The sequence below is a fragment of the Polypterus senegalus genome, chromosome 17, assembly GCF_016835505.1.
Source record: "Polypterus senegalus isolate Bchr_013 chromosome 17, ASM1683550v1, whole genome shotgun sequence".
Taxonomy (NCBI): Eukaryota; Metazoa; Chordata; class Cladistia; order Polypteriformes; family Polypteridae; genus Polypterus; species Polypterus senegalus.
Window position 1 is genome coordinate 92,151,756 of NC_053170.1, and position 13,594 is coordinate 92,165,349.

At 40.4% G+C, this 13,594-nt stretch overlaps 1 protein-coding gene across 2 annotated transcripts in view; it reads left to right on the plus strand.

The window, feature by feature from the left end:
* The window catches only part of LOC120517406 (WD repeat-containing protein on Y chromosome), a 96,965-nt gene that overhangs the window by 80,613 nt on the left and 2,758 nt on the right, over positions 1-13,594 (plus strand). For both annotated transcript variants that reach the window (XM_039739722.1, XM_039739721.1), the window contains 7 exons: positions 4,777-4,869; positions 6,405-6,544; positions 7,138-7,283; positions 8,147-8,364; positions 9,917-10,071; positions 11,740-11,849; positions 13,126-13,272. In XM_039739722.1, coding sequence (XP_039595656.1) covers positions 4,777-4,869; positions 6,405-6,544; positions 7,138-7,283; positions 8,147-8,364; positions 9,917-10,071; positions 11,740-11,849; positions 13,126-13,272 — 1,009 coding nt within the window. The remainder of the gene's footprint in view (positions 1-4,776; positions 4,870-6,404; positions 6,545-7,137; positions 7,284-8,146; positions 8,365-9,916; positions 10,072-11,739; positions 11,850-13,125; positions 13,273-13,594) is intronic.

Genomic DNA, 13,594 nt, shown 5'->3' on the forward strand with positions numbered 1-13,594 from the left:
AAAGTCATACAATACCAGAGCAGTCAATTTATTTTTATGTATGTAACACTTTTCACAAATAGCAATTCACTGACACAGTGCTTAAGTGTTGTTGCCTTACACCCATTATGGACCTGGGTTCGATTGCTGGCCTAGCCTCTGCCTATGCAGACTTTGCACCTGTGGCTGTTTGGGTTTGCACTGGTTACTCCAGACATGTGCATGTAGTTTAATTGAAGACTTGGCTATGTGTGGGTGTGAGTGTGGTTGTGGGAAGTTGTCCCTTTCAGGGTTGGCTTGCTTTTCAAACATTGCTCCTGGCGTGGTTTTCTGGCAACCCATAACCTGTTCAGAGTTTGTGTCATCACAAGGCTCTTACTCTACTAGCTTGAAAATCAAGGGATGAGGATATTGTGTATGTAGCCTCTCTCTAAGGCAAATCAGTGCATTGATACATTACAAACCTTACGTTCACTAAGCCATCTTTGTGTTCTTGGATAAGAAAGAAAGAAAGAAAGAAAGAAAGAAAGAAAGAAAGAAAAGTGATTTGACCTGAAGAGAGAAGGTCAATTAATATCCATTCACCTTTGTGCATAAATTAAAGTAGCAAATTTATTGGACTCCTCATTGATTGAGAAGGCTAATAGCATGCGGGGTTACATGGTGCTCATGCTGTGTTTAGTATAAACCAAGGGAGGTTTTTGTAAGCTATAAGGCAAACAGATGATGCTTCATCTAAAATATTACATGTAGTTGTGGTATCTGTATTGTAAAAAGATACAAAAACACTAGCAAAGGTCCGCAGAAGAAGAACTGGACTGAGTCCTGGATTGTGATGTATGAGCTATAAGTAAAACTGGAAGCAGTTGAATCTATCAGTCTAAGCCAGTGCTTCTCAATTATTTTCTGTCATGCCCCCCCTAGAAAGAAGAAAACATCTCGCGCCCCCCGCGTGACTATAAATAGTATCATTTGTCTATAAAATTGTTATAAGTACAAGTACAAGTATAAAAAAGCCTGTTCCCCGAGGTCAAACGCGCCCCCCTTGACGGAGCCACAGGGGGGGCGCGCCCCACTATTTGAGAAGCACTGGTCTAAGCAAACAGAGGACAAAATAAATACAGTATATAGACCTGAAAGGCACTATATAATAGATATAGCAGATAACTAGATATGAATGATATTGTACAATAGATGCAGTAAAAAATTTACTTCAAGGATTTTCTTCACTCACAAAATACTAGATGTGTGATCTACATTAGTAAGGAGGGAATAAAATCATGGCAAGTTTTTCAGTTGCCAAACCCGCTCACACACATTAGCTGTAGCCTCTTTATATGTATGGTGTACAAACTATTGTTGGAATTTACTGGTTGTTCATCTGTTTATGATAAATTTATTTTCAGATTTTTTAGGTCAGGTAAATCAAACCAGAGGGTGGTGACCTGTTGCACGTTGATTAGTACATGCAAGTAAGAACTGCACTTGACTCTAATCATCCTATCTACTCTCTATATATAAAATCCTAAGCCTAAAAGTGCAATGATTTTATGTCACGTTTTTTGTCACGCTTTAAATCTGGCTTATTTTAAAAGCTACATATATATGTTTGGTATAATTCTTTTCAGAATTTATCAAACTTTAATGTGATGTTGTTAGATTTCCATCCATCCATTATCCAAACCGCTATATCCTAAGTACAGGGTCACATAGATCTGCTGGAGCCAATCTCAGCCAACACAGGGCGCAAGGCAGGAAACAAACCCCGGGCAGGGTGCCCACATCAGAGCCTGCATCAGATGTTGTTAGATTTTTAGATTCTTATTCCATTTTTAAATAATAAACTAAAAAATATCAAGAACTCACGTCCCGCGAGACGAGACTTTGTGCCAAAAGATTTAACCACACCCGGGGCTGAAAACAAAAGACAAAGAGTAGGACAGCTGCTGTAGAGGCTTTTAAATGTTCAAAGCGCCGTGCAAGATGCAAATCACGCAGCACTGCAGCAGCTGATCGAGCAAAGAGGAGGTAAAAAAAACCAAAACAGTATTTGTTTCCCATTGTATCACTGTTTAAGAGGGGGTTTCAGAGGAGTTACTGCGTCTTCTTGTGGCAGAGACGCAAAGTGGCCTGCGCATAGCAGGTGGGAACCACCTAGTAATCCTATAAGGCACCTAGCTCTATCATCAAAACCTCTTAATCAAGTTTGGAGTTACAAGGCAGAGAGGGCTACAGAAAAGAATAACCACACACGGATAAAAGCATATAACTCCATCAAGAAATATGGGGGCAAACTGAACCTGGAGAAAAAAGCCCATGCAAACTCAGGGAGAACATGCAGACACCACACAGTAAGTGACTGGACCAAGATTTAATCCCATGGGTCTGAAGCTGGTAGAGAGCTTGTTGAACCTCTGCACCATCCTGATACCAACAAACTGTGTAAAGATAAACTTTCACTCCCAACTGTTGAATAACTGGCCTATGTCCATTCTGCAGTGCCAAAATGCTGACTCTGGCAACATGCTGCGTACCAGCACATTTATTATCAAGTGATTATGCCAAAAATCAAATTTAGGACATATTTTTAACAAATCCTTTTTTTAGCAATTTTACATTTTAACACAGGATTTAAGGCAGCTTCACTAGTATGTCCTGTTGCCATAAAAGGGGAGCACCCTCCTGGCAGCTCTCCACACCCCAGAAAAAGCCACAAAGTGGAGGACATCCAAACAGAGACTGTTTATTCTTCTTTGAATATTTAAGGGCAGGTCACATACAAGTGTTGCTCGAAAGTACAGGCAGCCAAACACAGAAATGAAGCCCATTTGTCCTCACAGGCCTGCTTTTAGAGGTCATTGCCCTGTCTGTTGAGTTACCCACCTTTCCATACCACACTGAAGCCCACTTTTCACATTTACTGACTCTGTTCAACTTTTCCCTCGCACTCTACTTCCCACTTTTGTCTTTCCACCAGTTTTATAGCATTTGGTGGTGGTGACAGAAACAAATAAGGAGATGAAGATGTTGAAAATAACAGCAAATAAAATTGTGGTCAGGGGACAGGCAGGTTTCAAGGAAACCAGAAGATAGAAAAAAGCATGACTGACAAAACAGAAATGAGATTCAAAAACCTAGGGTAGGAAATCTTTGTAAAACTGTAGCACCTGTGAACAACAATAGAAGCCCATGGCCAAACAATATGACCAGAAAACAAGAGAAACAGAATTACCAAAGAGGAGGGGCTTCATGATCAAAGATAGGCAAAAGGTCAAAAAAGAAAAGAAAAAACAAAATGTCAGAGCCAAAGCCCAGAAGACCAAATTTACTCAAAATTTAATTTCAAAAGTCGTAAAGTTACCTAGAATCTGTCCTCCCTAAGTAACACTATTTTGTTTTTTATTTCACGTTTTATCATATGTTCAGATAAAGTAACGCAAGCATGCCACCGTCTTACATGGCAGGGAAGGATGATTCACTGTGTCAAATGGCTCTCCAAATCGCTTGACTGGCAATGGGCATAGCAACAATATATGACATGGCCACGGCTGTGCAAAACGTCACAAAATGTTAAAGCTGCAGTAACAAAAAGATTTCACCTCCAAGACATTAAAAAAAAATAAATAAATAAATAATCAGAGAATAGAATATATACATTTCTTAGTTACTTTTTCAAAGATTCATAATAGTAACTATTAAGAAACTCTTTGTCCAAACTAACAATTTTCAGGACAGATTTGAGATGAAAATAAGAATTGTCCTAAGCTTGGATACTTTCATTAATGCTTTACCATCATTTATAATGATCATTCAATCATGTCACCCATCACAAAACTGGTGATCACGTTGGTGGCAACAGACATACTCATTATAAGTTATATGGCTACATGAACACAAAATTGTGGTGCCAAGCTAATGATCTGTTCCAAAATGTTTGTGTATTCAGCACGCCAACGCTGTTCAGCTTGGTTCATTATCGCTAACCCCTGCCAAGTCAGCACACAGCCTTGGGGTGGTAATCGATGTCCAGCTGTCCTTCAAAGACAGTTGCTACAGGTTCTCGGTCATGCAGATTCACTCTATACAATATCCGCATAGATCTGACCATATCTGACAGAGTATGTAGCACAACTTCTCATTCAGGCTTTGGTTTTGTAATGTATGGACTACTGCAATTCTCCTGGCAGGAGTACCGGCATGTGTCACCAAGCCACTATAGATGACTCAAAATGCAGAGGCTTGTCTGGTGTTCAAGTTCAGAATCCAGTGAAATCCTTATTTGCTTGTGTTAATCAACACGTTTCCACGTTTGGCATCATCATTAGTGAGTATAACCACTTTACACAGAAATTTCTTGTTATCCTTAACTGAAAGATCTCAGAACAAATTTTTCATTAGCAGCAAAACAGAACAATAATCAATATAATTATAACCAGTGTGTGAAATTCCCCATGTTAATTAGGAGATTCCATTAACATGTCATTGTTGGATAAATGACGTTTTGTGGTATCTTCCATCATGAAAGGCACTGAACTACAATAATTTGATTTGAAAGGAATTTCCTTCAGCGTAAAGTGAAGATCTATTTTTAAGCACCCTTCTGCTGTTTCATCCCAGCTGTGTGGTAGCTAACATTTTGGCATGGTAGTCACTGTGCCTTCTTGCTGATATAAAAAGAATTGTGAATTAACTGGCATTACATTAATAATAAGAAGCAGCTGTGGGATCAAGAAAAATAGTTTAAAGGAATGCCTTTAGATCCAATGTCCTAATAATTTGCTTTCATTTGTTTTACAGGCCTACCACCACCCGCTCAGCACAAAAAGGACAATCCGCTTACAGATCAAGAGGCAGCTCCAAGGCCAACAGCACACATCCTGGACACAATGAGTAAGTAAGGCTCGTCTGGTTGGGTCAGACTAAATCGTAAATGTTAATATTAGCCACCTTCCTGCTTTAGTTAAACTGAGATCGGCCTTGTGATAATTGTGGTAGTCATTTAATCAATCAATCACATAAAGTAACAGGCCTTTGTCCAAAGTAATTTGCAGATGGGCAGGGTGCACAAGAGGGCATACAGTGCAGCACTTCTATTCATTCAGGGCACCACTAGGCGAGCATGCCAACACATTGCTCTCTTCCCCTTAGTTTATACATTGCACCAGATTGCTCTAAATGCAGCCATTTTTGGAACATATTTTGCAAAGCCTATACTTTTTATAGCGTCTTTCATTCCTCACCACTTCAGACTTGCTACTCAATTGGCAGTTGGAGAATTTGCATTGTTGGACTTTGTGAACTTTCCTGACAGCCACAGATTTTGGAGTCTTGTGTTTGTCGGGAGCTCACAGCCTTGCTTCAATAGGGAGAGCTTTTGCCCGGTCTATGAGCAGAATCAATCACTCAATCAGTCAATCAATCATAAGAGTTAATAGGCTTTAAGATTTTGTAAAGTTCAATGTTAAAATATTTTAAAAATAAAAGTGGTTCTAAAGTGGGTAATCTATGAATATTATCCGCTCATGCAAAGTGCCACAAGGCAAGCTCACGTGCTGGGCAGGATGCCACCATATTGCTATATTCCCTTTGGTTTGTCAGCTGTGACGGTGTTACAATGAGCCGTTAATGAGAATGTTAAAAAGGCTAAAGAAATTTGTCCTTAACTCGATTTTTCTTTTTGTAAAAACTTCATTGATTTCTATGGATTGCAATAAAATTAATTAAAAAAAAAAAAAAAAGGCTAAAGAAATGATCTTTGAGGGGCAGAAATCTGAAAGTTCACACATCACTGTTCTAGGTAGAAGTAGTGACTGAACATAAATACTTAATAATAATAATAATCGTAACTGGAATATTTATATAAAAATAAACATTCTAAATGCAATTAGTGCATATTTCTCCTCTGTAAATTCTAGACTATTTAAATTGGACACGGACCTCATGTTGTCCTTTTATTGCAGTGTGATCCAGTCTGTCATCACTTTCAGCTGCATTGCCTGGTAATATTAAAAAGGCTCCGGCAGATTACCAAACATGCAGCTAAAGCTCTTGGGGCTGATGTAGATGATTTGGTAAGTGTGTGACTTAGGGAAGCGATGACAGACATCCATTACATGCACAACTTAACCTCAGTAAATCAGTGAGGACGGTCGCTTTAAAGACCCACACAAATTGCTCATAAAGTTCCTTTCTTCTCAGTGCCATATGGTTTTGTAATAAGGAATATAGGAGATGATAAAATTCTAAGACTGAAGAGTTTTCATATGCATCCGGGAAAACATACTATCAAACTGCTAGAAGCACTTGACAAAGAATTTGTTTTCAAAAATACTTTTGATATTTGATCTGTCATTGGATGCAACAGAGAAGGCAAATGTAATGTTTTTGTGTGTAAACATGACTAAATGAAAACCTTTCTTCCTCAGCTCTCCAGCTCCTGTAGATAAGCTCCTCTTTCTCCAGCACCGTGCCACCAGTAAGACCTGGACCAGCAAATCTATTCTTGTCAGCTCTGAGGCTGGTGAAATTCACTGGTGGAGTTTGTCAGGATCAAGACACAGCAACAGTAAGGCAGTACAATTAAGCCTAATTCACAGACAGCAGTAAACCAGAAAACACACTTCACTGCATTTTGGGCATTTCTACACTCAATTGCCAGTTTCTTAGACCCACCTGTCTAGCAGCATGTCCTGCCTCTTTTGGCTTTCAGAACTGCATAAATTCATCTGTACGTGAGCTCTCCAAGATGTTGTTGTATCCTACAGAAATTTTTTGTATTGAAAAGTGGCTGCCAATTGGAAGGTTTTGCAGTTTTGCTGTGAATAGCTCTGTCTGCCTCATCCCAAAGATGCATGATACACTTAAGATCCAGGACGAAGGGAAAGCAAACTCAGACACGTCTAGCATCAACTGTCATGTCCTGTTCAAAGTTACCTAAGGTCACTTGTTTTGTGCCCGTTACAAAACTCAATTAAATCTGAACCATGGAATGTAGGATGTGTACATAATAAACTGGCAACTCTGTGTATATAGTGCCGTTAAAAGCTTGCACCATCACATGGCACTTCACAATGTAAATGATATGTTGAAAACATCAAACATTAATGCTCAATTGATTCTGTTTTTTTGGGTTTGTTTTTTGTCTCCCAATTATTTTAGGCTACTTCTATGCACCAGCAGAGCCTGAGGAGTCGGTCCTCGCTCTCTCAACTGATGAGCTGAACAGGTATCTTGTATCAGGGGATACAGCTGGCACAATCAGAGTGTGGAATATTGTAGATTATGGACTCCAGATAATCGACCAGGTGAGAGGCATGATGGTGCAGCAGGTATCATGGTTACTTTGCTGCCCCTGGACCAGAGGTTGATTCGTAAATGCTGTGACTTCCATGTGGGATCTGAATGTTCTACCCATGAACAGCTATAAGCTTAACTACTGCCCCTTAAATTGGTGTGGGTGATTTGTATTGGACTGGCACCTAGCATTGCTATGTCTTTTTTGTAATTCGGAGACCAAAACTGTGCAGAGTTCTCCAAGTGAGGCCTCACTAGTGCATTATTAACTTAAGCATAACTCGTCTTGTATTCTACACATTGTGCTATATAGCTCACCCTTCTGTTAGCCGTTTTAAACACTGTCCTAATGTTGATACTTCATGAAAACTGCTGGTGTCTATGTTTTCAGCTGCAAAGCCCAGTCCTGGACTAAAGATGTACTTTGCACAATGTACATATTGTTTGGTCTCCATTAGGTTTCATCAAGTACATGCTACGGTATACTTTTTAAGTACTAGGTAAACCTTCAGAAAATCTGTGATTCTTTATTCCCCATGTAGTCCCGAGGAGAGGAGACTCCCTTATCCTATGACACCTGGAAATCCTTTCTTTCCAAGCTCCACTTCCTCATAAGAGGTTTCATTTCTTTATCCTATCAGGGCAGCACATCCTCTTCAATCCAGGCTCTGTCTCCCCATGTTTTCTCACCACATTACTTGGTCACTTATTCCATGCGTCTCTGGTTCTCCATTTGAAGAAAAACATTCTAGTGTTTCTGTGAATCTAGTTCAGTTTATCCTCAAGTGTTACTGAAAATGGATTCATGGGTGGATACCAGAATACATACCACCAGTAATGTTAACTCTGTTTTGTATTTTGCCATCGTCAACAGAAATCTTCTCTGGACCCCCCACTGTTGTTCAGCTGGAAGGCTCACTTGGGCACCATCGTCAGTGCACAGCACTTCTCCCTTCATTCACAGTCTTTTATTATGAGTGCATCAGCTGACCAAACAGCAAGAATCTGGACTTTGGGTGGCAGGTTTGTGGGGACCTTTGGACAGGACAAGAGGTGGAATCTCGAAAACCCTTCAACGTACCAACACCCCCGGTAACTAGTGATAAAAACTGTATTTGGCCAGCAACACATGGCGCACCAAAAAGAATGGTTTACAGGTTTCTCCCTTTCTCTATGGTCACTCAGACAGGAATGATGCCTATTAAAGTTATGTGTGTGACTTTAGATGGCTAAGCAATCCATTCCTTTAGCCACAGTTCTTGGGATCCTAGGGAAGGATTAACCAAAAGTCTGGGTTGTTCTTCCTCTCACTCCATTGCCATCTTTTTTCTTATCAGAGAGGCAGTCATTCCCAAAGTATAGTGCTTCCTGATGAATCTCCTGGCATACACAGGGAAATTCTGTAGCTACGGTCTCCCAGCTAATGATGAATTCAAATCCTTTAACTGCTTACTCTGCTCACCTTAGATTCTCTGACCTCAGGTTAACTGAAAACAGAGAATTTATCTGGGGAACTGGGCATCCTGGTATCTATTCAGTGGAGTTCATTCCTAGGCTTATGGTTCAATTCTGCTCGCCTTTGCTTTGGTGAAGATGCTAGAATTATTGAAGTCCATTTGTACATCATCATTCTGAATCTCCTTTTTTAATTTCTCCATATAGAGTATAGAAGTAAATATAATACAGCATATATAATTCCCAACTTTGAGCTTCTGACAGATTTAACAGCTTTCTGGTATGATGCTTGTGTGTCCGTCGTTTCATCAGTAAGTCATGAAATTCTAATGTCTGGTGCATTTGGAGGTGTCACAGAGCAGAGCTTACTTTGAAACACTGAACTAAGGGCATCCAGAATCTTGTGATGTTTACAGAACCACCTTACTGAAGCCGCAGATGACTTTCCAGCAGATTTATTTATAAAGGGCTGCTGAAGAGCCATAAACCCGTTAAATTAAAACAGCTGAAGTTCAGTGATGCTGGCAGCCATGGCCTGTCTGTCAGTTGCTAGTGGCCACTTGTCTAGAAATGCATTGTGCTTGGGGCCAAATGGGATCAGCAGATTCCGAAGGAGGTCTCTAACCTTTTGAGGACGCATCGTCCACAGCACCTCCTTTTCTACTTTTGGCTGCCCTTTGACTTTCTGGTTTAATCTCAGTGTTCCCAGGAGGCATCCATCTCTGTTTTTTTAATTACATGCTGGAGCCCATCCCAGCAGCATGAGGCACATTGATGGAACTAAATTTAAGCAGGATACCTGTCTGGCATAGGTGGCACACTCTTTCACTCATTCACACTGGGACAAAATTTGAGATGCTTATAAATGAGATGTGGGGCAAGACTGATGTACCTGGAGGTAACAAAAGGAAACATGCGGTGAAAACAAACAGGGGCGAGGTTGGTAATGGAACTCAGATCTCTAGATATGTGCTCACCAGGCCATCCATCATGAAACATGATTAGTCAGGTTTTGAGTCATAGAAGTTAGACACTGTTTCAGAAACAAGGCATGAGTCAACCCTGGGCAGGCCACCAGCCCTGAGAGTTGGTATTTTCAAATTGTACAGCAAAGGATTTATGAACCTTAACTCACAGCAAAGAAATACAAATGCTGACTAAACCTTTTCACTATTTGTGTTGTGCTCAGGAGCCCTTGGGGACAGGTGACCAAAGTGGAAACAAAGCAGAATGGGGCCCCAGTGCAAACAGACCTGGGTACTGAAGAATCACCAGTCCAGAGCAGCAAGGACAAATGCCATAAGTATGACACTGCCAGCTTAGGTCAAGAATTCATTATTAAAGGTAAGAGAGCATCTCCAACTGAATAAGTGTGTCATCCCGGGCAGCAGAAACCAAAAATGTGCAAGACTAAAAACAGTGTCTGAGTCCAGATTGACACAGTTGGCAACGTGGCAGCAAAAACACCCCCCCGTCCCCTAATCACAATGTTGTGGCGTCTCCTAAAGAAAATATCACTAAAGGTTCACAGTCAGCCAGCGCCCACAGCATTGTTAGCTCTTACAATAGATGAAATCCAAGAAGGCACTTGACTGCTAGATCCTTATTGACGGCAGGTGTAACTTTTCACTCTTCCAGAGCGAAATGAGAACCTGAATAAATGGGAATAGAATTACAAGTCCTCAATACATTTAGATTTGATTCATCTGTCGGGTGTGCACGGCAAATGGTAAGGTGGATTGGACTCACAACTCTTGAACCTCAGTTGTGTTGATTCAGCATGATCCCCAAGCCCCAATTTAGGCTGAATTCCTCCCACGGACTCAAAGTCATGTCATTACATTGACTGACATCAAGAATTTTACATTTGAAATGGACTGGCATCCCTTTTAGGTGTGTATTGGAGAAATTGCTGTGATCCTTTTGCCACATTCCTATCAGTAAATAGCATTTCAGGATTGCTGGTGGGCTCATTTGCATTATAATTAGCAGTAGTACAGTGAACAGCTCCCGGTTCAGATTTGATCTTAATCACTTCTTACACTATATGGACATCTGCACATCTTCCCAATACATGAATACATATAATGTATGTTATATTTAGTCATCTTTATCTATAGATACTATTTAAATGAAGATGGATGAAATGATTGGTTAGATTTTCACATTTGTGTGCCCAAGACTGATGCCCCATCCTGATTTGAATCCTGCCTTATTGTCCAGTGCTGCATTTCGACTCCAGTCTACCATAACAATATAATTGGATACAGGTTCTGAAAATAGATGAGCATATTAAATGAACTGATAGATACCAACTACAATGTGTCCAGTTGGAAATGAGGTATATAACCATCCATAGTCTATACCTGTGTTATCTAAGTCACAGTTGAAGGGACCAGAGCATACTTATCCTGCTGTTGTAGAGTGGCAACATGTTGTATGTTTAAGAGATATTCATCTAATCATTTCACTGCACTATGCACACATATTAATAGCAGCTTGAGGTTCAAGGCAGGTACCAGGTCTTGCTTGGAATTTAGTATTGTCCTGGTACTTAACCCTTAGTGTTAGTGTCTTATCCTTAGTGTACTAAGCTGTTTATTTTTGCAGACACTTCTTCCAAAAGATGATTGGATATAATTAAAAATGAGCAAGCAAATCATAAATATGCGAGAAACAGCAGGCATCTAAGAAGATGCTGTCTGTGTGATTCATAAAGCATGCCATTCTGGTTTAAGTTTGTTGGGCAGCCCCTCCCGTTCTCCCACATCCATAATTGCACAAAGCTTCCTTTTGTTTTGCAACTTTGGCGTCTCCCTCACCGAGTTCTTACCATGAGGATGAAGGCTTACCATGCAATGCTTTCAGGCTCAGGCATGCTATTTCAGTAGGCCGAGGTCCACTCACACAGCTTTGTTGGTAGGAGCTTGTGAAATTTAGTTTTATTGCTTTTCCCTCCACTTTCTTTAATACTCTTTCAAAATGTTTGGACAGTTCCCATTTGTTTTTCAGAGCTGAGGAATGAACGCTGTTCTGTGTCAGCATCCAGATCATTGTGGGAGCCCAGCTACAAGGCAATAACCAGTCAAACCCTTCCCAGTGTGAGCATTCATCAACGTAAGGTGAGCATAAGGTGGTTAGGAGCTGTTTGAAGTATTGTGAGGGGCAGAGGGAATCGGAAACCTTTTTATTTTAAGAAACCCTTAACAATTGTAAAGCATTGGCAATGCTAGTGAGTCACAGATGACCAACAATCAAGGCATCCTGTTTATGGATGTACAGGAAGGCTTTGATGGTTCACATTGGCTGAACACTTTACTGAGTTCTTTGAGGGTTGCACTTATACTCCATCAAGAGCTGGAATTAAGCAGCAGCCTGACACAGCAGTCATGAGCTCTTAGTCATGGACAGCTGCTACTGCTCCTGGACTGCATGATGGAGATAGCACAATATAAAGCTGATGGTAATAATGGCTACTCCAAGAAAGAACATGATTGTGTTCCAAATCACTTAGTAGGGCCTTATGCAGAGAGACAACCAGAAAACGTGTTGCTCCATGTGAAGGGTGCCCTGCTGAAACTTTGCAGCCTGCAAACCACTTGTCCATTAGGCCATGGAGAGAAACATGTTCATTGAAGACAGCTGCACACAAGTTTAAACACCAGGGATAAGTGAAGCAGGGACTTTCCAGAAGCATAACAACAGGAATTTTCCGTTAAGCTGACTTACTCTTTAACATACTTAGGAGGGGTTATGACTACTTGAGAAACCAATGTGGCCGCCTGTCTACTCACGACCAATAGACAGATAATAAACAAGTGTTTAGTCAAGATTTGTGTGTGGTTTCTAGAAAATGTACTCTACTTTGCTTGGTGGACTTTCAAAACAAAGAATTATTCCAGTAGGCATTTCCTATAAAGCTCCTATGGATTGAGAAGCCATTCCTTATAATTGTGGCTTTAGGAAAGTGCTTTCTCTGAGAAACAAGACAGATAGATGTAAGAGATTCCACTTTAACATCGCACTGTTCCATGGGATTCCTTCATTTTTTTCTTTAATTTTTTGAAATGAAAGGCAGGATTAATAAGCATATCCTTTCTTTGTTGCTATACTTTCTATGTCTTAAATAACACATTCACAAGGTTTGTATGTAGTTTTCTGGATATCTATATGATTATCAGTTCCTTTATCTCTCTATTAGACCCACTTATTCCAGTTTTGGGTAGCTGGAGCATTGGATGCAAGGCATAGTTCAGGATAGGTAGTGGCACCAGTTTGAATACGCTAAGCCACTGAAAACGAAGCCAAGTCGTAAGACATGTGCTTACTGATATATTTTAGCATTAATTTATCAGGCTGAAAACAAGGCTCTCCCTTTGAACTGTTATTGTCCTGCAGAGCTCTTTTGATGCATTGTTTGAAGACGAACCAATGAAGAAATTATGTAATCGCCAGGCAAGACGAAGTATGTTTGGGAGAATTAATGCTCAGAAACTTTGCAGATTTGGAGGAGTGTGTACCCCTTTTCAAGTTCTGGCAACTCCGGTGAGTAAAGACTGAAGAATGTTTTGTAACATTGCCACACTGGTGAATAGAGCAAGCGGCTGATTATACTGAAAAGACAGTAACAGCAGTAGGCTGAAAAGTGGTATTTGTAATGAATTTTAATGAATGAGATCTGCACCTTTGGACTCTGGGAAATTAATTGGAAACTCTAACTTGGCCCTTGTGAGTAAAAGTGGGCATGTATATGGGTGCTCCCTGGGAAGAACCAGCATCCTTCCAAATGGACTCTGAGCTCGTAAAGCTGAACTAGATTAGACTGGAAATCCATACTAATGAAATGTAGGACATTAAACTAAAGAAC